The sequence below is a fragment of the Cucurbita pepo genome, chromosome 9 (genome assembly GCF_057944985.1).
Source record: "Cucurbita pepo subsp. pepo isolate OVF chromosome 9, ASM5794498v1, whole genome shotgun sequence".
NCBI classification, from domain to species: domain Eukaryota; kingdom Viridiplantae; phylum Streptophyta; class Magnoliopsida; order Cucurbitales; family Cucurbitaceae; genus Cucurbita; species Cucurbita pepo.
In genome coordinates this window covers 2,299,381-2,323,936 of record NC_141806.1, presented here as the reverse complement: position 1 = coordinate 2,323,936, position 24,556 = coordinate 2,299,381, and the positions used below count along the sequence as shown (strand labels likewise).

The 24,556-nt window shown below is 33.9% G+C and overlaps 1 protein-coding gene and 1 long non-coding RNA gene across 6 annotated transcripts; one reads left to right on the top strand and one right to left on the bottom strand.

The window, feature by feature from the left end:
- Window positions 1-4,437: 4,437 nt before the first annotated feature.
- LOC111802719 (transcriptional activator DEMETER) lies at window positions 4,438-18,795 on the top strand. Of its 2 annotated transcripts, XM_023687185.2 has the most exons (21): window positions 4,438-4,638; window positions 5,447-5,516; window positions 5,907-6,091; window positions 6,474-8,522; window positions 8,603-8,938; window positions 9,599-9,689; window positions 9,786-11,166; window positions 11,271-11,350; window positions 11,443-11,527; window positions 11,614-11,705; window positions 11,779-11,847; window positions 11,942-11,978; window positions 12,127-12,209; window positions 12,587-13,015; window positions 13,506-13,542; window positions 13,629-13,686; window positions 13,881-14,017; window positions 14,153-14,218; window positions 14,814-14,928; window positions 15,069-15,107; window positions 18,408-18,795. In XM_023687185.2, exons 3-21 carry the CDS (start codon window positions 5,950-5,952, stop codon window positions 18,521-18,523), a joined length of 5,442 nt encoding a protein of 1,813 aa, XP_023542953.2. In that variant the 5' UTR covers window positions 4,438-4,638; window positions 5,447-5,516; window positions 5,907-5,949; the 3' UTR covers window positions 18,524-18,795. The 2 variants fall into 2 exon arrangements, with proteins under 2 accessions (XP_023542953.2, XP_023542954.2); XM_023687186.2 differs by lacking the exon at window positions 5,447-5,516.
- Window positions 17,993-23,694, bottom strand: LOC111802720 (uncharacterized). Of its 4 annotated transcripts, XR_015422354.1 has the most exons (5): window positions 23,399-23,694; window positions 21,962-22,031; window positions 19,203-19,339; window positions 19,043-19,077; window positions 17,993-18,163 (listed from the first exon to the last, which is right to left on the bottom strand). It is a non-coding gene; the product is annotated as an uncharacterized LOC111802720 (long non-coding RNA). The 4 variants fall into 4 exon arrangements; XR_002816293.2 differs by lacking the exon at window positions 21,962-22,031 and having other exon boundaries at window positions 23,399-23,692; XR_015422356.1 differs by lacking the exons at window positions 21,962-22,031; window positions 23,399-23,694 and adding an exon at window positions 19,498-20,845 and having other exon boundaries at window positions 19,203-19,371.
- Between the last annotated feature and the right edge of the window lie 862 nt (window positions 23,695-24,556).

Genomic DNA, 24,556 nt, shown 5'->3' with positions numbered 1-24,556 from the left:
TATCATTTGTAACCGCCTAAATTCACCGCGAGCAGATATTGTTCGCTTTGGCCCATTACGTGTTGTCATCAGACTTACAGTTTTAAAATGCATCTGCTAGGGAGAGATTTACATTTGTAAAAAATGTTTCGTTCCCCTCTTTAACTGAGGTGGAATCTCATAAAATATATATGATGTTCAAATTTAATTTTTATATTTTTTAAATACGAATTTTATTTTAGTTCATAGACTTTTAAATATTTAAATTTAAAGTCGGTTTAAATTATCCGTTAATTTAGACACTTTTAATACAATATTTTCAATTAAAATTGTTATTAAAATTATTTTGAATATTTTTTCTCTGAAATGATTCTATTATTTATAATTTTTTTTTCACAGTGGTAGTATTTTTAATTATCCACGGTAAAATCAACATAATTCATCTATTAAGTATTTATTTTAAAAATTCATTTTTAAGGCCTTTTTATTTATTAATATATTTTCTGAAATTTAATCCAATACAATTAAATGTCAATATTAATTATTTTCCAAAAATATTTTTTATAAATTAGTCAAAAAGGTTAAAAAAAAAGCCTATGCCACTTTTAAATAGAATAATGTCAATCAAAAACTTACTTTTTGATGGAAAAAATTATCTTATCCTGTTGCTGTCTCAGTTAATGTCATTTTTTTAATGTATTTAGAGAACAATAAATGACGATCACAATTTTTTACTTTAATTATTATTCACCAAATTTATAACTTTTACTTTTGAATATTCACATAAATAAAATATTTTTTTACCAAATAAATTGGAGTGAAATTGAAGTTTTATTTAATAATATCTATTTATTACTTTAGGCTAAAAAATTTTATTTTATTTTTTATTTTAGTTTATTAATTTTGAATAGGTTGTAACTGAGGTCGTTGTCGTTCACTTTTTCACGACATCATCGAATGAAAAACAAAACATTACTTTTTTTTTTTGGTCATTTAATTTTGACAAAGATAAATGTACGTAGACAACTAGTCGTTGAAACGAAGCCACGTAATTAGGTCAAATGTTAGATATTGTTGCAAATTAAAATTTTCTCGACCCTAATGTTCTAAAATAAATCTGTAAAATATTGTAAATATATATTTTGGTATTTGATAATAGGAATAATTATATGTTTGGCAATAGGATGTGACATATATTAGTTCGATGAATCAATCAATAAGGCATGTGATATAAGAAATGCATCACTCTAGGAATCCATATTCGACAAGTGTTTCTCGGGAAGTTAGCTTCGTTGCAAGCACTGAAAGAATCCTTTCGAGATTTTTGTATAGAAATTCACAGGATCTATAGATCGATGCTCTTCTAACAATATGCCTTGAAGGAATCTGACAATGCAACATTTTGAGCTTTGATGGGAACGATCCCGAGTTGTGGTGAACTCTTTCTTGTGATGTGGCGTAGAAAGGAATCGAGCAATAATGGTGGCCCGTTACGTATCGCCATCATCCTCACTATTTTAAATCGCATCTATTAGGGAGAGGTTTCCATATCTTTATAAGAAATATTTCGTTTTCCTCTCCAATCGATGTGGGATCTCACAATCCATCCCCCTTAGGGCCCAACGTCCTCGTTGGCACACTGCTCGGTGTCTGACTCTAAAACCATTTGTAATAGCCCAAACACACCGTTATTAGATATTGTCCGCTTTAGCCCGTTACGTATCACCGTCAGTCTCATAGTTTTAAAACACGTATGTTAGGGAGAGAGATTTCTGCACCTTTATAAGAAATGTTTTGTCCTCCTCTTCAATCGATGTGGGATCACACAATCCACCCCCCTTGGGGTCCAATGTCCTCGTTGGCACACCGCTCGGCGTCTGACTCTAAAACCATTTGTAATAGCCCAAACACACCGTTAGTAGATATTATCCGCTTTAGCCCATTACGTATCGCCATTAGTCTCATAGTTTTAAAACGCGTCTGTTAGGGAGAGAGATTTCTGCAACTTTATAAGAAATCGTTAGTAGATATTGTCCGCATTAACCCGTTACGTATCACCGTCAGTCTCATAGTTTTAAAACGCGTCTGCTAAGGAGAGAAGTTTCCACATCTTTATAAGAAATGTTTTGTTCTCCTCTCTAATCGACGTAAGATCTTACAGTAGGATTAATTGATCTCGATAACGAGCATTGTTCACTAACTATTGAATACGATAACGTGAAAGTAATTTGAAACATCAACGGTAAAGTTGAAAGATATCTATAACCTAAAATCAATTACGAACGAGGTCTCTTCTCGATTTCGACGGTGAATGTGAAACATTAGCCGATCACAAAACAGTGTCGCTAACGAGATTTTTATTTTTTAAATTTTCCAAAAAAAAATGAAGAAAATAAAACATCACTTAATTGGACGGCTTTTAGCGACGATGTAACTATGGTTTTGTCCGCACCGAATACCCACCCAATATGTTCAACGTATTGGGACCAAAGCATGTGTAAATCATGTTAAACTCGTTACTTAATTTCCATTTTTATCAGAGGACCATTCTAATACGCTGAACGCGTTCATAAACCTAAGCTTATTTTTTAAATTTATTATTGCCTTTCAAATTATTATTATTATTATTATTATTAACACTTTCATAACCCTTTGGTCCTCTCCCGCCTCATTTTATTATTATTTAATAATTTCTTTCGTTTTAACTTTACCGTTAATTATTATTTATCTGTTAAAATTTTCTAATATATTTAAAATAGAAAGTATTTGACTTTTATAAATTATATTTAAATTCTATTCGATAAATAACCGAATGAGAAATTGAATATATAACCGAATTTAGAGATATATATTTTCTAATATATGTAAAATTGAAAGTATTTGACTTTTATGAATCATATTAAATATTACTCGATAAATAAGATAATATGAAATTGAATTTATGACCGAATTTAGAGGTATATACTTTCTTATATTTAAAATCGAAAGTATTTAATTTTACTCGATAAATAACCGAATGAGAAATTGAATTTATGACCGAATTTAGAAATATACACGTTTGACTATTTTCTGAATAAAAGTGTATTTAGATTCTAGTCCATTGAATTTGTGTACGGCTTTGTGTCAAATTAAATTAACGTTAATATCAATCCTTTTATAATCAAATTGTTCAAAGAAACTACCCGAGTCAACGAGATAGTCAGAATTAAGTTACTAAACGACTTTAAAATTTATTATTCATCTCTAATTAACGTGGGATCCCACAATCTACCTCCCTTGGGTGCCAGCGTCCTCGCTAGCACACGACCCAGTGTTTGGCTCTGATATCATTTGTAACAATCTAAGCCCACCCACAACTAACCCAGTGTCTGACTCTGATATCATTTGTAACAATCTAAGCCCATCCACAACTAACAGATATTGTCATTTTTGGTCTTTTCTTGCTGGGCTTCTCCTCAATATTTTTAAAACCCGTATACTAGAGGAGATTTCCACACCCTTATAAGGAATGTTTTGTTGTCCTCTCGAACCAATGTGGGATCTCACAGTTGACCGATTGAAAGAAACAAAACTGAAGGCTAAAAACTATTTCAACCAAACCTTATCTCGAAGAAAATTAAACTAATTGATGCATTTTGTTCATATAGGTTAATTTGACTCGGTTTAGTCAATTTCATTAGATTTTAATTTTTTTTAGTTCAATAAAAAATTTAAATCTTGGTCGGTATACGTCTTTAACTAAATGATGTTCACGTTGACTTTAAAAAAAATTCATCGTAACCTACGTGAAAAAATAGTTATAAAGAAAGGAATAATCTTTTATTTCTTTTTGACAAGTATTTTTATTCATTAGTTGTATTCCCTACAAGGGTTGTACTCTTATCACCAAGGTGTAATTTTTACCATTTTCAAATATTTTTCTATAAATTCAAATAATACACGAAGTATATGGTAGGCTAATAATAATTATTCCAAATTTAATACAAACGAATTTTTCGATTCACCCGTTTAAATTTTTCGAAAAATACATTTTATTTTATTATTCAATTTAATTATAAATGATCGGTTTAATACCAAAAAATTTCATTAAAAACCGCATTTAACTATCAAGAGTAAGTGAATTTTCATCGCAATATTATAAATAATTTTTGTTTAATAAATTCTTAACATTTTAAAATTTTTGTGAAATTTTTATTCTATATCTAATTTAATATATAAAAAAATTATTAAATATAAAATTAAAAGACATTTTTAAAGCTTATTTTATAAATAAAAAAAAAACAATAAATTAAAATTTAATCTTAATAGAATTTGTGTATATTAGAATGGACCGGAACGAACCGGATCGAACCGAGAAAGAACCGGTTCAGCATCAGAACCGAGAAAAAGCCGCTAACGCTGACTCCAATGACCGAATCAGAAGTGAAGTATTTTTTTTTTCTTACTTTTAATTAAACGTCCCTGGACCATCTCTCTTTCTTCTCTCTCTATCTCTCTCCTGGAAACTCAAGCTACCAACGTAACTCTCTCTCCCCCTTCCTCTTTCCATCAGCATTTGGCATTTGATCCACCAAGAAACTCTACCGGAGTACGGAGTAGCTGATGGGAGGTAATTACAGAATAACAAGCATTGGATCGGTGAGGATATTGGTGAAAGAGGTAATTCGAATTCATCTTTGACTGACTCTCTCTCATCTTCTGTGCTTATGGACGCAAGAATATCAGAATTAGGGCTCAAATTGAGGCCTCATTATTTCAAATTGTATGTTTCTGTTATTTGTTTGGATGATTCTGTCGAAGCTCTGCTAATTTCTGTAATTCTTCGGTGTTCTATTAATTTTCTTCTTCTTTCTCTTATTGAAGATTTTGAGTCATTGATATGAACTTAAAACAACTTGATATTTTATGGAACTAGATTTGTTATGTCATTTACGATTTCGATTCCTTTTGAAATAATCGAAGTAAATGCTTTGGAGGAGGTTGATCCAGAGCTCAGTTTGACGTTTTTCAGGGGATTTGTCCTGTGAATTTGATTCTGTAGAGAAAATAATTGTACAATTGGAAGGAATTGAAGCTGAAATTGATAACTAGACAAATTTTAAGGTGCATATCTCTAATGAATTGCTCTGTTGATTCTGAGTATAAAGTCTTGCTTCATCGGTGCTTTCTAACTCGTTGAACACTGAAATGAATTATTTATGGAGTTCTAATCTTCTACTCCGCTTCAAATGTGCGTGAAATTGTTCTGTTACTGTTCTCTGTATCTAGAGGATTGTTGATACTATTATTTCATTTCCAATTTCTTTTGAATTTATCTCATCTATGACTTTATTCGAGGTGCGGTTAAAGGCATTAATGCCGACTATTCTTGAATGCTAGCTTGTTTAAGTCAAGATTAACCGTAGAATTTGCCTTCTCTTCCAATTTTAAACAAATCGGTTCAAATTTAATGTTCTTTTTTGTGTAGATTTAACGTGCCAAAGCTTTGGACAAATCTGCGACATGAACCTATCTGTATAATTTATATTCTCTCTCTGGTAAGAATAACTGCAGTAGTGAACTGTCTGGAAGATTAAACGTTGTTGAGCTGCTGCTGCTGCCTCTTTTCGTTCTTTCTTAATTTTTCTTTTCTCAATGGATTTGGCCTAAATTATAAAAACTGATTTTAGTATAAAACGAGTTACTAATAGGAAGAAATTTCCATTTCCATGTTTTTATCTACAATATGATCATGTCTTTCTACATGAAAATGGTGAAAATATGATCTGCCACCGCAAGTTTGAATTTAACCGTCGGCTCCTGAACTACGATTACGTTTAAGTTATGGTTTCTTCAGAATGTGTTTTATCGCCATCATTTCATTCCAAACAAGATCTATAATTTGCTTTTCATTGACGTTATGCCTGAATTGTGCTTTGTTTTAACAGCTTGGCGCCAAGCAGTTAGGAGAATTGGCTTGATGTTCGTTGCATGCGTTTAACAGCACTGAACATGAATTCTCAAGCTAACAGCAGTGGGGAATTCTATGCCGGAAATTTATTGGTTAGAAATCAAAATCTTTATCCAGAATCGAAACCATCTAGTAACAATAGCTACGCCCAACATCGCCCATGTAAGTCCACGAATTATCTAGCAATTGTTTTACACGATCAGCCTCTTTGTAGTTATTGCAAATAATATGAATATTGAGTAAATTACTAATTGATGCTTTAATATAATCATAAACCCTTAAGAAAAGAAAATATTGATCTTAATCGTTACTTTAGACGGAGTTATTCTCAAAATTTTCCGTAACCAAATGAAAGTTTACTGTAGTTAGCTGAAATTGCATTGGGTAGTGTAACTATTATATATGTACGGTGCCGTGCGGTTAGAACAGAGCGAACTGTTCTTTTGCCTTTTACTATTATCATGAATAGATTTTCTTTCCCGTTGCTTCTTATTTCACTACTAATTTTGATGAGTGATGAAATGGTGGTCTGTGAATTTTACAGATGGACTCCCCATGTATCAATCCAGTTATAACTTGAACCCAGCATCAACGACACAAACCAACTCAATGTCAACGTTTAACAACTCAGTCCATCCTCCACCGGTCTCCTCGCATCTGGAAAATGCTGCATTTGATTATGTCCCCACACCATCTTTTCTTGTAAGAAATGAAAGCTCAAGTTTCAGAAAGGACGGCGGGGACGATTTCATCAGAATGCTTCAAGATGAAACACCCCGTCAACACTGTGACGAACTTCTACAAAGCATTGTGGAATCATCATGTGTTGGAAATTCTACTCCATTTAAGGGAATGAGGGACTTTGGGAATCATAGAGATCTTGGGATCGATCTCAACAGGACACCAGATCAGAGACCAGCAAAAAGAAGACAGCATACGCCCATGGTATACACAGAAAAGTTTACTGATTTACTTAATCTTCCATTGGATGAAAGTTTAAGACTTTACGAGGAGACACAGGAGAATTTTGTCACAGTTCCACTTGATGAAGCAACTCAGAAACGTCATGATGAACTCTTGAAGGATCTCACAGATACATTATCTGCATCCGTTTCTGAACCAACCCCAGCGAAGGAAGTGGAGAAGGGCAGCGCTCAAGCAGTTGATCTTAACAAGGCCCCAGAGTTGAAGACGCCTAAGCGGAGAAAACATAGGCCCAAGGTTATAAAGGAAGAAAAACCCAAGAAGTCTCCTAAACCTGTGACACCGAAGATTCCCAAGGAGACCCCAACAGGGAAGAGAAAGTATGTACGGAAGAAGAACATCAACAAAGAAGCAGCTACTCCACCTGCGAATATTGTGGAGATTAAAGATTCGAGCACCGCAACTAAAACAAAATCTTGCCGGAGAGTAATACATTTTGAGATGGAAAAAACTGGAGATGAGGAACCCGAAAAGAAACCAGATGAGAAACATATGCAAGAGGAGAACATGGGGAACCTTTGCTTCACCACGAGACCAAACGTTCCAGATTTCTGCTCCCAAACTAATGGTGTTGGTGGAACAATTCCAGGTGTTCATATCAGTCAGCGACTGGGCACAATGGCTGAGAATGTGCAACCAACAACACAGAGTAACCTTTCTCACATGAGTCACATGACGACCCCTCTCACATCACAATCCGAAAGGGAGGCAGCTGGAGGCCTATTGAACAAATTAGCAAGCAACACAGCAGGAGATTTGATCAATGTTCGTAGAATTTTAGACCAAGGAAAAGCAGATCGATATCAAAATGGATTCAGCAGTGGATTCACTCCTGTTCAGCAACAAAACCATAATTATTATAAGGAGCTGATGGGGATGAACTCTGAATATTCTCAAACAGTTCCAAATCATCAGTTCAATATCAATGAACCAAGGGGCTTAAAGAGAGGCCGTCCGCCTGCAACTCAGCCAACACAGTCGTGCTCGGTAGCTACACTGGACTCTTCAGTGTTGAGTCAAGGGGTGTCACAAACGGGTGAGTTCTATAGACAAAGCAGCAGTGTAAACATAGGATCCTTGGAAATTCCTGCGAAGAAATTTGAATCTGGACTCTATGCAACCCTCTACAAAAGATATTCTACTATCCAAGCAAATGAGGGTTGCTCAAGCCACCTCAATACAAGTGGTCGCAATCCTATCAATTCTGGTGGATTTACTGCAGAAATGAGGCAAGCCATGCTAAATGGTCATATTAGAAGTGAACAAAGCACCAATAGACAAAATAACTGGACTAAAGAAATCATCGGTGAAAGGCCTATTCCCTCAATCGTCCATGAGAACAATTTTCAGAGGCAACAATTCTCACAAAATCTGCATCCACAATTCGATAGGACATGTGGCACAACTGGGTCGAATAAGGTTACTAGCTATCGCTCATTGATTACTGGTGACAAATGTAACGTGCCCCAACCATTTCCGCATCCGAAAGCCTCAGATCAACGGTATGCACAGGCTTATCAACCCATGATATCAGGTTCGCTAGCAACAAATCAAGTACAAAAACAAGGGTACTCGTTTAGCTTCCACCAAGTTCCTGATAAAAAAACAGGCAAGTATACTTAAATTCTTTAAATGAGGAACTAGATCTTGCTGTGAAGTACTAACTATAACCTCTTGATATTGATGTAGGTGTACTAGAAAATGAGATCATACGCAAAATGAAGGGTCTCAAGCTTAACGACGATAAAGGAACCACGAGGACAGAGCAAAATGCTATTGTTCCATATAAAGGAAATGGTGCAGTAGTTCCATATGTGGAGTCTGAACATTTAAGAAAACGAAAGACACGACCAAAAGTTGACCTTGACCCGGAGACGGAGAGAATATGGAATTTATTAATGGGGAAGGAAGGAAGCGAAGGCATTGAAAATCATGAGAAAGGCAAGGAGAAATGGTGGGAAGAGGAACGGAAAGTCTTTCGTGGTCGTGCTGATTCGTTCATTGCGAGGATGCATCTAGTGCAAGGTTTATTTCTTATATCTAACTGAGGAAATTTCTATTTTATTTAAATGTCAGATTTAAAAGAAAACTAAAATGAACATTTCAAAATAAGGGTTTACAAAATATTTACTTTTAACAATTCTCAAATCCATATTTCAAAAGTTCAGTTTTTTTTTTTTTTTCTTGATTTTTAATCACTTTGATTCAGTTTGTGTCTTTTAAATATTTTGACAACCAAAATATAAAAGAACCCACCCAGCTGGAATAAGAAAAGTATAAATTTAAATATTTCATTATTTGCACGGTTTTTTTTTTTTTCTTCATAAATTTACATAATTTACATAATTTACAATTAAAGTTTTATTTAATTAATAAATTAACGGGAATTAAATCTCTTTCAAAAAAAATTAATTTATTAGAACTCGTTTGATATATATTTTAATCAAACTTTTAATTCACTTTGTTTTAGTACAAACTTGTTATGCACTTGTACAATTAAATATGGCGGGAAGTAAGCGTTTTGAAATGATAGAAAAAGTGTAACAGGCAAAGAATTTAACCGATTCATTCGGTTGAGTTCCACTTATGGCAACAAAAAAAAATTATATCAGTTCAATTATAGGGGGAAGGATCAGTTGTTGACTCAGTTATATGTATACCGAAATTCTCTTTTTCTCTTCGCAGGAGACAGAACGTTTTCACGATGGAAAGGATCAGTTGTTGACTCAGTTATAGGGGTTTTCCTTACCCAGAATGTTTCAGATCATCTTTCAAGGTAGGCTTATGATTTCGGTTAGAACTCTAGATCAAGATTATCATTGAAACAAAATAATGAACGAGTGGATAACATTGTTCTTTTCGTTCTTTACAGCTCTGCCTTCATGTCTCTAGCAGCACGTTTTCCTATAAAATCTACCAGGAACGTTAGAACTCAGGTTCAAGTTCAAACGAGCATAGTGGCCAACGAGTCAGCAGCTTGTATACTATATTCAGCAAATTCTATAAAATGGGAAGCTCGATTACTACCCCAGCCAAGGTTTGAGATGCCCCAGACGTCAATAAACCATCAAAATCAAGGAGTGAACTCAGGGACTGCAAATTTTTTCACAGAGGAAGGTAGTCAAGTTGTGGAGGAAGAAGTCATATCCTCGCAAGATTCCTTCGACTCGACAATCACACAGGGTACTGGAGGGGCTAGATCATGCTCTGGATCCAACTCAGAGGCTGAAGAACCCATTGTAAGTTACTACTCTAGCAGCACTCATTGTTCAAATTTCACGGAGATCAAACAAGTGGAGACGACTACCATCAAACAGAATTCCTTCAGTGACTTGAACAGAACTACAGATGGGAAACAGGAGTCACTAATATCAGAATGGAATGAGCTTGATAATCTCAACGGTCATTCCTTAACAAATTTCCTTGTAAACATCGAAAACCAACACAAGCAAGAACCAGTTGCTCCTTCAAACAATCAGTCGCACTTGACCCCAGACTGTGGGGTATTGGAGGTTGAAGGCCGTGAAGCATTCAGTGAAGAGAGCACATCTTCTGGGCCATCAATTGTATCTGGATGCTCCACAGAAAAGAATATGACTTGTCATAGCTTAAACATTAGGGGTCTCAAGCGAACTTTGGATAAAACTTGCGCTGAAGAGATTGGACAAGCAAGATCTCAAAAAACCACGATGGAGCATAGCGAATCTGTCGGTGAGCACTCCGTGCAACTACAGGGTAGTGCTATTCAATCGGGACCTCATTGTGAGTATAAACTTCATGAGAATTATGAACCATGTAAGAGGATCAAGACTTCCCCATTAGGAAGTGCATCAGTTACCAATCCTCACCAAGAATTAGATGCATCAGCCAAAATGCAGAAAAATGGCCTCTCAAATGCCGTACATGTGCCTGCACACGCAGAAAAATTGCTTGATGCGGTGGATAGAACGCCTGGAAAGGGAAATCAAATTAACTTTTCAAATAATGAGGTCCACTCCCTATCTAAGGCAAATAATGGAGGAAATGTTAGCACTTCAAAACCAAAAAGAAGAAAGGTCAATAGTGAGAAAAATAGTACATTTGATTGGGATAGTTTGAGAAAGCAGGTGGAAGCCAATGGACAACTAAAAGAAAGAAGCAAGGATGCCATGGATTCAATAGACTACGAAGCAATCAGACTAGCCAGCATTCATGAAATTTCTAGTTCTATTAAGGAACGAGGAATGAACAACATGCTAGCTGAACGAATGAAGGTACGTACAAGCAGTTGAAATCTTTAAATGCCTATTTTTTACTTAGATCAATTACTAAACTAAGCAGTAATAACTTCTCTTTGCATTGTAAAATAATGTTGCAGGAATTTTTGGATCGCCTGATGAAAGATCATGGGAGCATTGATCTCGAATGGTTAAGAGATGTTCCTCCAGACAAAGCAAAGTATGGCATATTTTTTTTTTTTTTTTTATCAAACCTAGCTTCTTTACCAGATCTATTTATATAATTAATATAAAACCATATACCTGCTGCAGGGATTATCTACTGAGTATACGAGGACTGGGTTTGAAAAGTGTGGAGTGCGTTCGTCTATTAACGCTTCATCATCTTGCTTTCCCAGTATGATTTTTCACAGACAACCAATCATTTATCTAGAAGCTTAATAGAGGGGCTTCTAATATCACCTTAAATTGCTTTCTGCATAGGTTGACACAAATGTCGGAAGAATAGCTGTTCGACTTGGATGGGTCCCTCTTCAACCATTACCCGAGTCGCTTCAGTTACACCTTCTAGAACTGTAAGTAATACTGGATTGATGAGTGATTAGTTTTCTGTAATCCAAAACTTCTAACCTCCTCCATTCTTTGTAGGTATCCAATGCTGGAGACCATTCAAAAATACCTGTGGCCAAGATTATGCAAACTTGATCAGCGAACACTGTAACCCCTCTATACATTCATTATTCATGTTTGATGACTAAAAAATAAGCAAAGTTGAATTAAGTTATACTTATAACTGACTTCTATTGTACAGGTATGAACTACACTATCAGTTAATTACATTTGGAAAGGTGAGGCCATAGACTCTTAGCATCCCGTTCTTTAGGTCCTTCGGTATATCATTACCGTCACGGGCATAGACTGTAGATGCAATTTGTCTTTTTTAAAGTACATAATGTATATGCCTTATGGAAGTGTTGATTCGTAATGTGGCATCAGGTGTTCTGCACAAAGAGCAAGCCAAATTGCAATGCATGTCCAATGAGAGGAGAATGCAAGCACTTCGCAAGTGCTTTTGCAAGGTTTGTCAATTTCTTTCAAATTGCATGTATACAATCCTGCCTATGACTGACACCATCAGAATCTAGCTTTTCAACAATTTAGTATCTCATTGAGTATTGATCATGAAAGTTCCAATTCCAGAGATTATGTTCATAAATATAGAATCGTTGGAGGAAATCTCACGTTGACTAATTTTGGAAATGATCGTGAGTTTATAATTAAGGAATACATATCCATTGGTACGAGGCCTTTTGGGGAAGTCCAAAGCAAAGCCATGAGCTTATGCTCAAAGTGGACAATATCATACCATTATGGAGGGTCGTGATTTCTAACATATGTATGCTTACCTTTTGAACTTTTGAACACTTAACTAAAGCATGAACTGTATCTAGTACAGTGCTCGACTTGCTCTGCCAGCACCGGAGGAAAAGCGCATTGTGCCTTCAACCAATCCTGTCGCCACAGAGAAACAGCCAGCTTTATTCACGAGACCTTTGCCAATTCTTGCTCCTGAATCAAGCACTTCTACAGGAAATACCGTGCGCACCAGCAACTGTGAGCCAATAATTGAAGTACCAGCGTCACCCGAACCCGAGCCCAATGAGATAATAACCGAAAGTGATATTGAAGATGCATATTATGAGGATCCTGATGCTGATGAAATTCCTACCATCAAACTCAGCATGGAAGAATTCAGAACAACATTGCAAAATTTCATCCCTGAAGAAGACATGTCCAGAGCTTTAGTTGCCTTGAACCCAGAAGCTGCCCGTATCCCAATGCCAAAATTGAAGAATGTGAGCAGGCTACGGACTGAGCATCAAGTGTAAGTTGTTTTTCTACTTCCTCTATTTCATTTTTAATATAAAACAAGTAGACGCTGAATAAAAAAAAAAAAAGAAAAAGAAAATTAAACTAAGCAACTTTATTTTAGCATTAGGATAGTAACAATTTTGTCCATTTAGTAAGAAACAATAGAATCATTATAAGGGGAGAGGTGATAATCCATTAGATTTAACAATTTTTATAATTATGAGTTGAATTTGCATCTTGAGACGTTCTTCAATTGTGCTATCACAATGAAGCAAATTTTCTTTTTGACAATAAGAGCATGCATAGCTGATTTAGTCTAGAAATGGTAATTTATCTCATTGAATTTGATTGAAACAACAATGTCTAAAGTTTTGAAGCTGATTCCGCCGTTAAAATAAAAATAAAGGAAATTTTGATCTTCAAGAATACCTTTTTTTCGTATGCTCATTCATTTTTCTCAATGAAATCTCGGTTTCAATAACTTGTCTTTTATCTAAATGCAGGTATGAACTTCCCGATTCACATCCTCTCTTACAAAAGGTAACATTTCCACTCAAGTTTGATAGAAGCACAGTAACGCAGCCGCCTTTAATTTTGTAATAACAATAAGTTATTTAAACATACAGATGGATAGACGAGAACCTGATGATCCAAGCCCATATCTTCTTGCGATATGGACGCCAGGTAAGCAGTACTCACTAGTCATATAAAGCAATGATTTTCTGTTTCCTTTTATCTGCCTGCTTCCTTTTTCCCCTTCTCCATTTTGGTGTCATCGTGGATGGCCAACAATGGTTTTAAGCAGACAAGGAGAGAATTATTTTAATTAACAATAATTTTTTTGTAAAAAAACTATGTATATATCCAAAATTCTTCAGGTGAAACAGCGAACTCGATTCAACCCCCGCAAAGTTGTGGGTCCCAAGACCCGAACAGGCTATGCAATGATGCAACGTGCTACACATGCAGTTGTAGAAGAGAAGCTAATTCTCAAACAGTCAGAGGAACGATCCTGGTAAGATATAACATGTATATATATATATATATATATATATATATATATATTATGTATGTATATGAACTTTAATTTATTACTATTTAAGAGTATTTTCATCTCTAAACATTTTTATTCTCCCTTGCAACATCGCAGATACCTTGCAGGACCGCAATGCGAGGGAGCTTCCCACTCAATGGAACATACTTCCAAGTTAATGAGGCAAGTCGTGTCCCAACACCATTATGATCTTTAATGCTCTATTTTGTTTTTAACCCCCGAGAATTTGAGCGATTTAATTTGAAAATTTTCTATTTCGCCTTTTAAATTAAGTAATTTCAAATCCAACATTTGACTTAAATGTTCAACTTCTAAAAATTTATTCCATTTTAGTTTCAAAACATTCAAAATATCCATTTTAAAATTTCAGAATTGTTTTATTTTAGTCTTTCAACTTTTTAATAAACCACTATTTTATCTTTGTTTGTGACAAATTAATGGTACAACTTTAACGACCAATTTGTTTAAGTCCCTATTGGCTGTATATATATTACTTATTTTAAAATTCATTGACCAATTGAGCTTCATTAGAATTTTTATTTTCATTCATAAATTACGTTAGTCAAATTCTTTTTTCTTTTTTTTTTTTTTTTCCTTTTTATTTCTAATAAACATTCCAACAAAATATTTTAATAGCAAGCATCTGAAACTGTAATTCTAATTCCAAACAAATTGATAATAACGATATTAACTTCTCAACATGAAGATGGCTTGAGACTGCATAATTTCTATTTTAACTTCTTGTTCAAATTAGCAGATGTTTGCAGATCATGAATCCAGTTCAAAACCTATCGATGTTCCAAGAAAATGGCTATGGAACTTACCCAGACGAACCGTCTACTTTGGTACATCAGTATCTACAATATTCAGGGGTAAGAATACACAGATTCAAGGATGTGATCTTCTTTTTTTTTTTTTTTTTTTTTTGTTATTATCAACAAACTGCTGAGTGCCGGGTTTAAGTAAGTAAATAAGAAAAAGTAACTAAATATATGAATTTTTTTGTCTCTAGGGCTAGTGACGGAGGAGATTCAGCTATGCTTTTGGAGAGGTATGTATTTTTCTAACTTGCTAAGTTTCTTGCATTGGGATCTAAATACAAGTAATGGTGGCCTAAATTTTTAACCTGGTCAGATATTAAAACATAAAATTCATACAAATAAGATAAAATTTATACACAAAAATAAAACGTAAATTTGCAAAAACATTTATACACAAAAATAAAACGTAAATTTGCAAAATTTTATTACCACAGTCGTGCATTGGTCAGATATGATCGCATTTGTCCACTACTTAGCATTTCTTAAATAGAAAAAATAAAATATTAATTTTTAACCAAATCATTTCAAAAGAGGAACCAGGAATGTTACCAGTGTTTGAAAATAAATTAAGAAATGTTTTACATGTTACATTGTACTTTTATTAAAACTAAAAATAATATTTTAATAAATTACTCAAATTAAGTTAACAATTTAATGAAAACCTAATACAAATTAAAAATATTTTACGATTTTGTTGAATTACGTTAGTTATTTAATAAAAGTTACTTGACCTAATTTAATGGTGTATTATTTGAAACAAGTAGCATTACTTATTAATTTATTAAAATTTTAATAAACAGAATCACGAAGAATTGAAGTTAATTTCGGGCAATTTAAAAAATATATTTTAAAAGCATTGCACTCTTCATTTTGCATACATAAAATTGAAATTATCTTTTTCTCAAAAAGCATTTTTTCACTTAATTCGTAATCGATAAGATTATCGTGATTTTACAATCAGTCATGGTATACTAAATAGAAAAACATCTTCAGTTTTGTGATACGCTTTATATATATATAGTTATTTCTAAGTTGATTTCTAAGATTATAATACAAGAAAAATATATAGGCTTAAATATTTATTAAAATAGCGAAAAATAAAGTCTTTTTAAAATCTTTAGTTTTTTCTTTTTGAAATTGAGAAACTAAAAAATAATCTAAAATCTTATATTTTTCTTCATTAAAAATAAAATAAAAGACTATATATAAAATTATAAAATAAGCTAAAACTATAAAATACTTGTAAAATAAAATAAACTTATACGAGAAGGTTTATAATGAACTGGCTTTAAAAAGAAATTTGAAAAACTAAAATAAGAACTTACAAATTTTAAATAATTAATTTTTCAATTAATACTTGTAATCCTAATATTTAGAAAACAGCAGTTCATAATCACAGGGAATCACTTCGAATTTAATTGATAAACATTTTAGAAGATAATGTTTGGGCTGAAAAAACCAGTAATCAATAATAATATATAAATAAATAATGCTTTAGTAAATCAATTTCATGAAACAAATTTTAAAAATAAATTGTTTTTTTCAACCGTGTTAAATTGTCGGCCGCTGGATACTTGGGGTAAAAAATGTAATAAAATTAAGAAATGAAAACTAGAAAAAATTTATCAAATTAATTTCTTTGAGTTTCCATCTTATTGTGTGTGTGTGTGTGTTGTAAGTATGTATAATAAGACCATTTCAACTAATAAACAAATTTCTTAAGATAAATCTAAAATTTTTATATTTTTGTAAGACATTTTGATGTATATCATATTGTATAAAAATATAGCATAACGAAACAAGATAGTTAACTTTGTCTAAATAAAAAGCTTAAACAATTTTAAGCAATTTATAACATCTAAATCTTAATTTAAATTGAAAAACACAACAAACCAAAATCAGATCAGCTTTACCGTAAATGGTAGGCTCAGGCAGTACTTACAAAATACTGCAGAAAAGACCGTAAAGCATGTCCTTAAATACTAAGGATTTATTTTCTTTTTTTGCTTTGTTTCTTTTCTCTCCTTTATTTTCATTTTTATATTCTTTTAGAGGGGCTCAAAACTCGAGTATATTAATAATAAAGCTTTTAAAGGTATAAAGAATAAGGTCTATGTTTTTAGAATCCCTTGATATAGCATACAGCCTGTGTTCCAGTTAGTGTTTCAATTAACAGAGTGGTTTATGTGGAGGGAAGGGAAAACCACAGTAGGTCATTACCTCAACTAGGCTGTTCCTTCTTTAAAACTTATTGCATGGAAAATATCAATAGTTTTAAGTGCCCCAAAAATTGGAAAAATATAATCTTACCATTACCTCTATGACCAACTCATCATGGAAAAGCTGAGATTTAGTTGATAAATGTTGTTGGAAATGATTTATAAGGAGCTTTTTTACACTGAAGTTCGGCTTGTGGGTAGGAAAATTCGAATCTCTAACCTTAAGAGCTATACTTAAGTTCGCCTTGTCAATACATCCTATGAATTACCTCGGGAAGCTAGGGTTTCAACCAAGAGACCTAAACACAATAAAACCAATGTTGGAGGAGCCAAGTAAAAGGGGAAGGCAATTTGAAAATTTCATCCCAAACAACCTTATGGTCTGGCTAGTTGTTTTTCAGGGAGCAATTAGGTGTTGTGTCTAACGAGCCAATAGGTATTTCTGTGTATTGATTGGTTATTCAACCTACTAAACCCACCTATACAGAAAACATATCTTTTCCAAGGGCATAGTAAAAGTTAGCTAGCACTGTTAAAGTTAACTTACTTCCTAACTATTTGTTAAATGCATCACTTGTAGCAATTTCATTGGCCTGTTTCCATTAGATTTCATCCCCCCCAATACTCATGCCTATCATGATTCCAAAGAACTAAGGAGTATTTCTTTACAAGAACTCTTTATGATCATCTCACAAAGGAAGAATGTAGTAAGAGCAATCTTGTGGGAGATATGGAAAAGGAAATGAAAGGATTTTCCAAGAGAATTATGACCTTTCGGATATAATTGGGAGGATCTTACAAACTTAGGCTTTTCATTTTATCTGTGTACCTTAATAAAAAGGATCTCCTACTAGGAATTTGTAGTTAGATTAAGAACTTCAGAGAAGCGAAAAGACTATCAGTAAAGAGGTATCTGCCTGTAACGTCATCTCATCTCCATGCTAACAAGGTATGTTTCAATATTTAGAAACATACAAATGATTTCATACCACCCATAGTGAGAAGATGATCACCTTGATAGTTGATAAGCCTTGCCATGATGTACCAAGGGTTCTGATCATCCGTAACTGAGGTAGAAAAAAGTAAAGGTCAGGAAAACTTGAGAAATATCTGAGTGAATAAATTTGCCAAGGAAAAAATGAGGACGATCCACTTAATAATGACAACATGGCAAGGGAAGATTAGGGAGCATCAAATATCTAAACTTTCTTATTATGCATTCAAGTAAGAATCTTACCTTATGGTCTATCAACTATATGTATTTCTGTTTGTGTGTTCTGCGGACAAGCTAAATTTTGAGTAATTTTGCAGGTTTTGTTTGTGTCAGAGGATTTGATCGGAAAACAAGGGCACCCCGACCTTTGATTGCTAGATTGCACTTTCCAGCAAGCAAGCTGGCCAAGATGAAGAACGAAAACACAGAATAGTCTACTTTTTAAGCAAAAGGGCAGAAAGTAAGAGCGAGAGCACAGAAAGGGATAGCTGACTGCTAAAGAAGATTTTCAACTAACCTATTGGTCTACATTTTTAATTATTCTTGGTCTAACGTGAAATGCAATAGCTGCATGTTAGCCAAGCGGCAGAGGAAGAAGTTACCAAATTGAAATTTTAGAATCCATAAGTGAGATGTAGTCTCTACCCTATTGATATTCATATGATCATTCTCAATTAATGCTCGAAACAGAGCCCATTCTTCAAATCTTGCCTGCATCTATTTTTTCTTCCAGAAAGATTTAACCTTTTTGTGCTTGCTCTCATGGTATTTTAATGGTCAAAAGTTGAAAGTTGGTATCTATCACCAAGAGAAGAATGAATGCAGAATCCATGTCAATGAGAGAAGGTATCCAGCATAGTTGGCATGAAAAGATTGTAGAGAAGGCTTGAATGCATAAATGAACAAAAAGCAATAGCAATGGAACAAACTTGTCAGAGTTATTCGTCAGTACCTCACAAATGAAACAGTGCGCAGCACCGCCAAACACTGCAAGTAAGAAAAAGAACAGTACTCACACAATGAACAATGGGCAGAAAACTACGACTTATAGGTAAATAAATGCATAGCACTGTCAAACTAACATTTATCAAAAATCATGTTCAGTTACTTACGGATCATAACATGCCTGAGCGAATACTGTACGCACTTGACATTAAATCCAGGAAGCTATTTGCGTGGTCAGCTACTTTACAAGATATGAAGCTTCAAACAGTTGAGAATCACAAATCCATGATCCAAGTGTGGAAAGCTACGCCAAAGTGAGGACTCAATTTAAAGTCCCTTCAAAATATTATAAGCGCTAAAGTTATGCAAGAAGTGAGCTTCGGAGCAAGGAGCAATAAACAAGACAACGAAGAGGAGAAAATTAATCAAAAGGAAACCATCAGAATGAAAGTAGTCGAAGACCTCAAGCAGAGTTGTAATGGCTAAGTGAGGGATGCCACCAATTATTCCCACCGCAATAGTTTCGTATAAAAAATTGACAACTAAAAGCAACACCAAAACAGGTATGCAGTGACAAATAGCGCATGAGAACCTTAAGTTCAGCAGTACATTGAACAAACAACGCTTGATTGCTGTATCTACGTCCACGGTAGAAAAATATAAGCACATACAACACAACGACAAATGATGCATAGCCACATTTAGACCAAGAAAATGTCAGCTGAACAATAAAAAAAGTATAAGCCGTGCTCATTCATAACTAAGTTCAAGTCTATTCAATATCCTTCAAGCTTAAATCTCAGGTGGCACTTTTGTCATTGGATCATGACACAGTGAACTGGAAGCAGAAAAGGCATTTTTAAATCAAAAACTCATATATGATTCAAAGTGCAGGAACAAAACTCCTAGTTTCAAGCCAAGGAATTTCAAGTACCAATAGCAACATGTACCAGAGACAAATTTATATACCAAACTTCTTATATAAGATACACATTGGATGTGGTATATGTAAGTTGACATGCAAAAAATGAGTTTTAAAAGGAAATATGTGGATTAAAATAATATTTGATACTATTTGGAAATGTGTAACTAGAGCACTCCTATGGCACGTTTGGCTCGAGAGGAATCTTCGTACATATGAAGATAGAGCTTCTACTTGTGAGATTTATTGGTAGAATGTACAGTACACCTCATCTCGGTGATTTTTAATCATAGGGCATTCTTTTGTAACTACAAACATAACGTGACTGAACAATTGAAAAGCCCTTGAATTCTTTTGTGGGTGGTGTTTCCCTCTTCCCCAAGCCCTTAAGATGTTTTCCTCTCACTTGTTAATATACTTAAGTTTCTTATAAAATAGAATATTAGCAATATTAAAGGACAATATAACAAATGATCAAACAAAAACACGGATATTTCAAAGATTATAATCAGCACGTTGATGAACTGAGGTATAATCAGCAAGTTCTCCAAATGACAGCAGACTTCTTTTTCTTTTCAAACATGATGCAACCGTGCTCATGAAATCACTGTTTTACATACCCATTGTCTAACAGAACTACTTTGGTTCTTAAAAAGAAAAAAGAACAGTTCATCTTTGAGAGTACAGGAAGACAAGTCCTGAAAAATAATTATTCAAATAGGTTTTGAACCAAACAAAAAACATAAGTGTAACTTTTAAGAAACAAAAAGACTGAAGTTATAGTCTAGACAAGATATTTCATAATTCTTTTCGTTACAACTTTGATCTGCATAGTGTACTACATTAAAAACACGAGCTTAATAGATTCAATTGACCTCTCATACCACACCTTTCATTTCAGAAGTTCAAGTAATGTTTCAAAGACAATCTGAATACGATAAACACTGTCAACCTTAACTGGATTGATCATGGAAATAAGAATAGTCGAAGAGGATTTTGAGAGTAAAGTCAGAGTTTGGTCTGTTTCAGGCTGGGGGAGGGGTTTACATAAAATTTCAGTCACACCAGGTAGTAGCTAACAAAAAGCTTATGGTTATTGCTTATACACGATAAACACTGTCAACCTTAACTGGATTGATCATGGAAATAAGAATAGTCGAAGAGGATTTTGAGAGTAAAGTCAGAGTTTGGTCTGTTTCAGGCTGGGGGAGGGGTTTACATAAAATTTCAGTCACACCAGGTAGTAGCTAACAAAAAGCTTATGGTTATTGCTTATACACACTGAATACACATGCTAAGGCCTTTTCCAAGGTAGAGTTGGAACAAATCTGACAAAACAAACCAGAAGCCCAAGCCTCTTGAGTAATCTCATATCACTAGAATGCTTTCAAGCAATATACTGAAGGGTCTCGATTTACATTCTTTTATATAGGTAATACAGTTAATCTCATATCACCAGAATGCATCTGAGCAATATACTTGAGAATCTTGATTCACATTCTTTTATATAGGTAATAAAGTTAATCTCATATTACTAGAATGCTTTCGAGTAAATTGAGAACACCGTCAACAAGAAAGGCAGAACTTAATACTTGTAACTTCCTCCATATATGTTCAATATCAGTCTAAAAATTTACATCAAAATAGATGCATTGTATGCAATGTTAAGACGTTAGGTACACACAAAAGCTCCTACCAGCCTAACCATACGATGGAAGCACATATTGTACATTATAAAAAATAAAAACTCTAAAAAGGTGTCCACAAAAACAAGTCTTGAACTCCATAGACATTGCAATTTTTTTATAAAAGTTCAAAGTTTCCAACACAAACAGTCAAGAAAAAAATGGATAATACTAACCGTTGTTTGCCTAAATATACTTTTCTGTAGGAATTCAATTTTATTGCTAAATGAAACGTACAAAGGGAGACCAGGCCAAAAAAATCAAGTTGCAAAAAGAGTCAGAAGTTTGCAATAAACAATGAAGAAACCAATAATATTACCTTTAGTTGACAGCATAAAGGAGAAAAGGGAGCCAAAGATGAAGAAACAGCTGAGGGACAGATGATTTTTCTGCATGAATTGAAAGGGAAAAAAGTATGGGTGTCAAAACATATATGGACCTATATACACGGGCAAGTTTGCCATTATAGACACGAGAATGGATGACCAAGGTGAGCCTAGTACAGATGAATCAAATGTGTGCCTGTATAAGTGCATAGTTACAATTATTCCTCAACGAAAAAGATAGGTGGCTATGCATGTTGTTTTAGTTCTGTCTTCCATGTAAATGTTAAGATGTTTTTGCATGCTCAACAATGCATATCAAAACAACTACATATTTATAACCACAATTCCTCAACGGTTATGATAATTCCTTGATGAGTTAATATAACAACAAGCTAACCATGTTAAATGAATCTGATCAATCAGAGTCAAACAATTTGTGCAGACAAAATTTTGAGATTTATCTAAACGAAAATAATGCATACTGTATGCTTCTCCAAACAAATTTGATGTTTCAGATAAGATTCTCGCATCCTAACTCCTAACTCAGACAACCAATACCACAATCAAGACAGATGTAGCCAAACATTTGTTAACTTGTAGATCTTTGACTAATGTATGTTCAAGCGAGCACATTACTACTTTATAACCAACAATTATATGTACGACTAACTTCATCCACAAATAAATGTGAATGAGAATTGTGATGGCTCTGATGAACACAATCAAAGATAAATAGAGGAAATTGTAAAACGGAGATCTCAAGTTTACAGCTCAGAACTGTGATATGCAAATTGAAGCAAGTTCTACACATTTACCAAACACCGGGAAAAAAGCAAGAAAAACAATAAATCTCTGCTTGATCTCGAATACTTAGAAGTTTAAAAGTTAATCAAGCATTTTATTGGAAAATTATATTGTTCTTGTCTCTATGACCTAAACAAGAGTCATAAATTCGTATTATCTTCCAATGAAATTTAAAAGCATTCGCCAGATTACTCAACATCAAACGTCCGTCACATTACACCAACAGTACACTGGCAAAACACTTTCTACTGTAAAAAACGAAGTCACGCCAGGTCTCGATCATCCACAACTATCAGATAAATTAAATCACATCTCCAGAAGAGATTACAACTAAATAACCTAAGAACAACAGCCGTAAAAAAAATGAAGAAATATACACGATAAGAAACAGAACATAACGACTCTCCCTCTCTCTTATCTGTTGCTGCTTAACAACAAATCGTACGGACATATACATACAGCTTTTACACCACGATTTCTCCGAATACAAACGCGAACACATAGAAAAACCGAACGAACAGAGATGAAAATAACAAATCAAGAAGCAAAAACCACAAAAACCTAGGGTTTTTTTCTATCGCATCATGAGTTTCCGATTCAAAAAATCTAAATAGAGTAAAACGCACCAGTGATTGATTCGGCTTGAATCATCAGAATCCGAAAGAGACATCGACGAAGCTCCATGCATTTGGCGATGAAAAATGCAGAGAGACGGAGAGACAGAGAGAGAGAGAGAAGAATAAGAAGAAGAACGGAAAGAAGAAACAAACGGCCATGGCGAGAACCGAGAAGTTTCTAAATATGGAGAGCTTTTTTCGAGGGATTGGTTTCGCGCCTCTTTGTGTAGCAACTTTGTAAGTTCCCTCCGAACTATATTTAATCGCGCGGGTGGGAGGGACGAGGGTGCATGCTTTTTCGGTGAAACGTGTGGGGAGACAAAATCAAATGACAAAATCGCTTTTCTTGCTTGAAATCGGGGATGTGAGAGCGAGAAAGATCACAATTTAGCCGTACGATCCAGCCACTATCACTCCACGTCAAATCTAACCGTCCAATTTTATTTTATTTTTTATTTTATTTTATTTTATTTTATTTAAATGATGGGTTAACTATTTAATTTTTATAATAAATAATTTGCCCTCGAGGGTTTATTATTTTTTCTTTTTAAGAGTGGGAGTGGAATATATAATAAATAATTAAATAATTGCATAACCGTCCTAATGTTACCACTTACGAATGAGTCACAGTGCTCAAAAATAGTTCCATATAACGAATTATTTAATAGCTATCTCTATTTTTTTAAAAGCTAAAAAAAAATAATGCTTTTTTATTCTCTTTAATGATAATGCATAATTTAAATATAAAAGACGTTTTTTTTATTGATATTCGTAGTTCTATAATCTACCACATCGTTTTTTTTTTTTTTTTAAGGAATCACGTTTTTTTAAAATTTGAATGGATTCGATAACGTTTCAAATTTTAAGATCATTGAAAAATAAAATCAAACGAGTGAATATTTTAATTTAAAAAATATTTAAAATATTATTAAGAAAAATAATGTTGGAATGAAAAGTATGCTTAATTTGGTTACTTTTGTCTGATACCACTTATCAGAATTGCACTTTGATGGCAACTGACTTACAATTATGTGGCACTCACTTTCCAGTAACAAGTGAGTTAAGCCTATTTGTTATTGCGTCGCGCCTACTGCCAAGCGACGTATGCTCAAGCCTCTGGCCCCGGTTCAAGAAGAAAGTTAAACGGGGGCATAGAGATTTGAAATT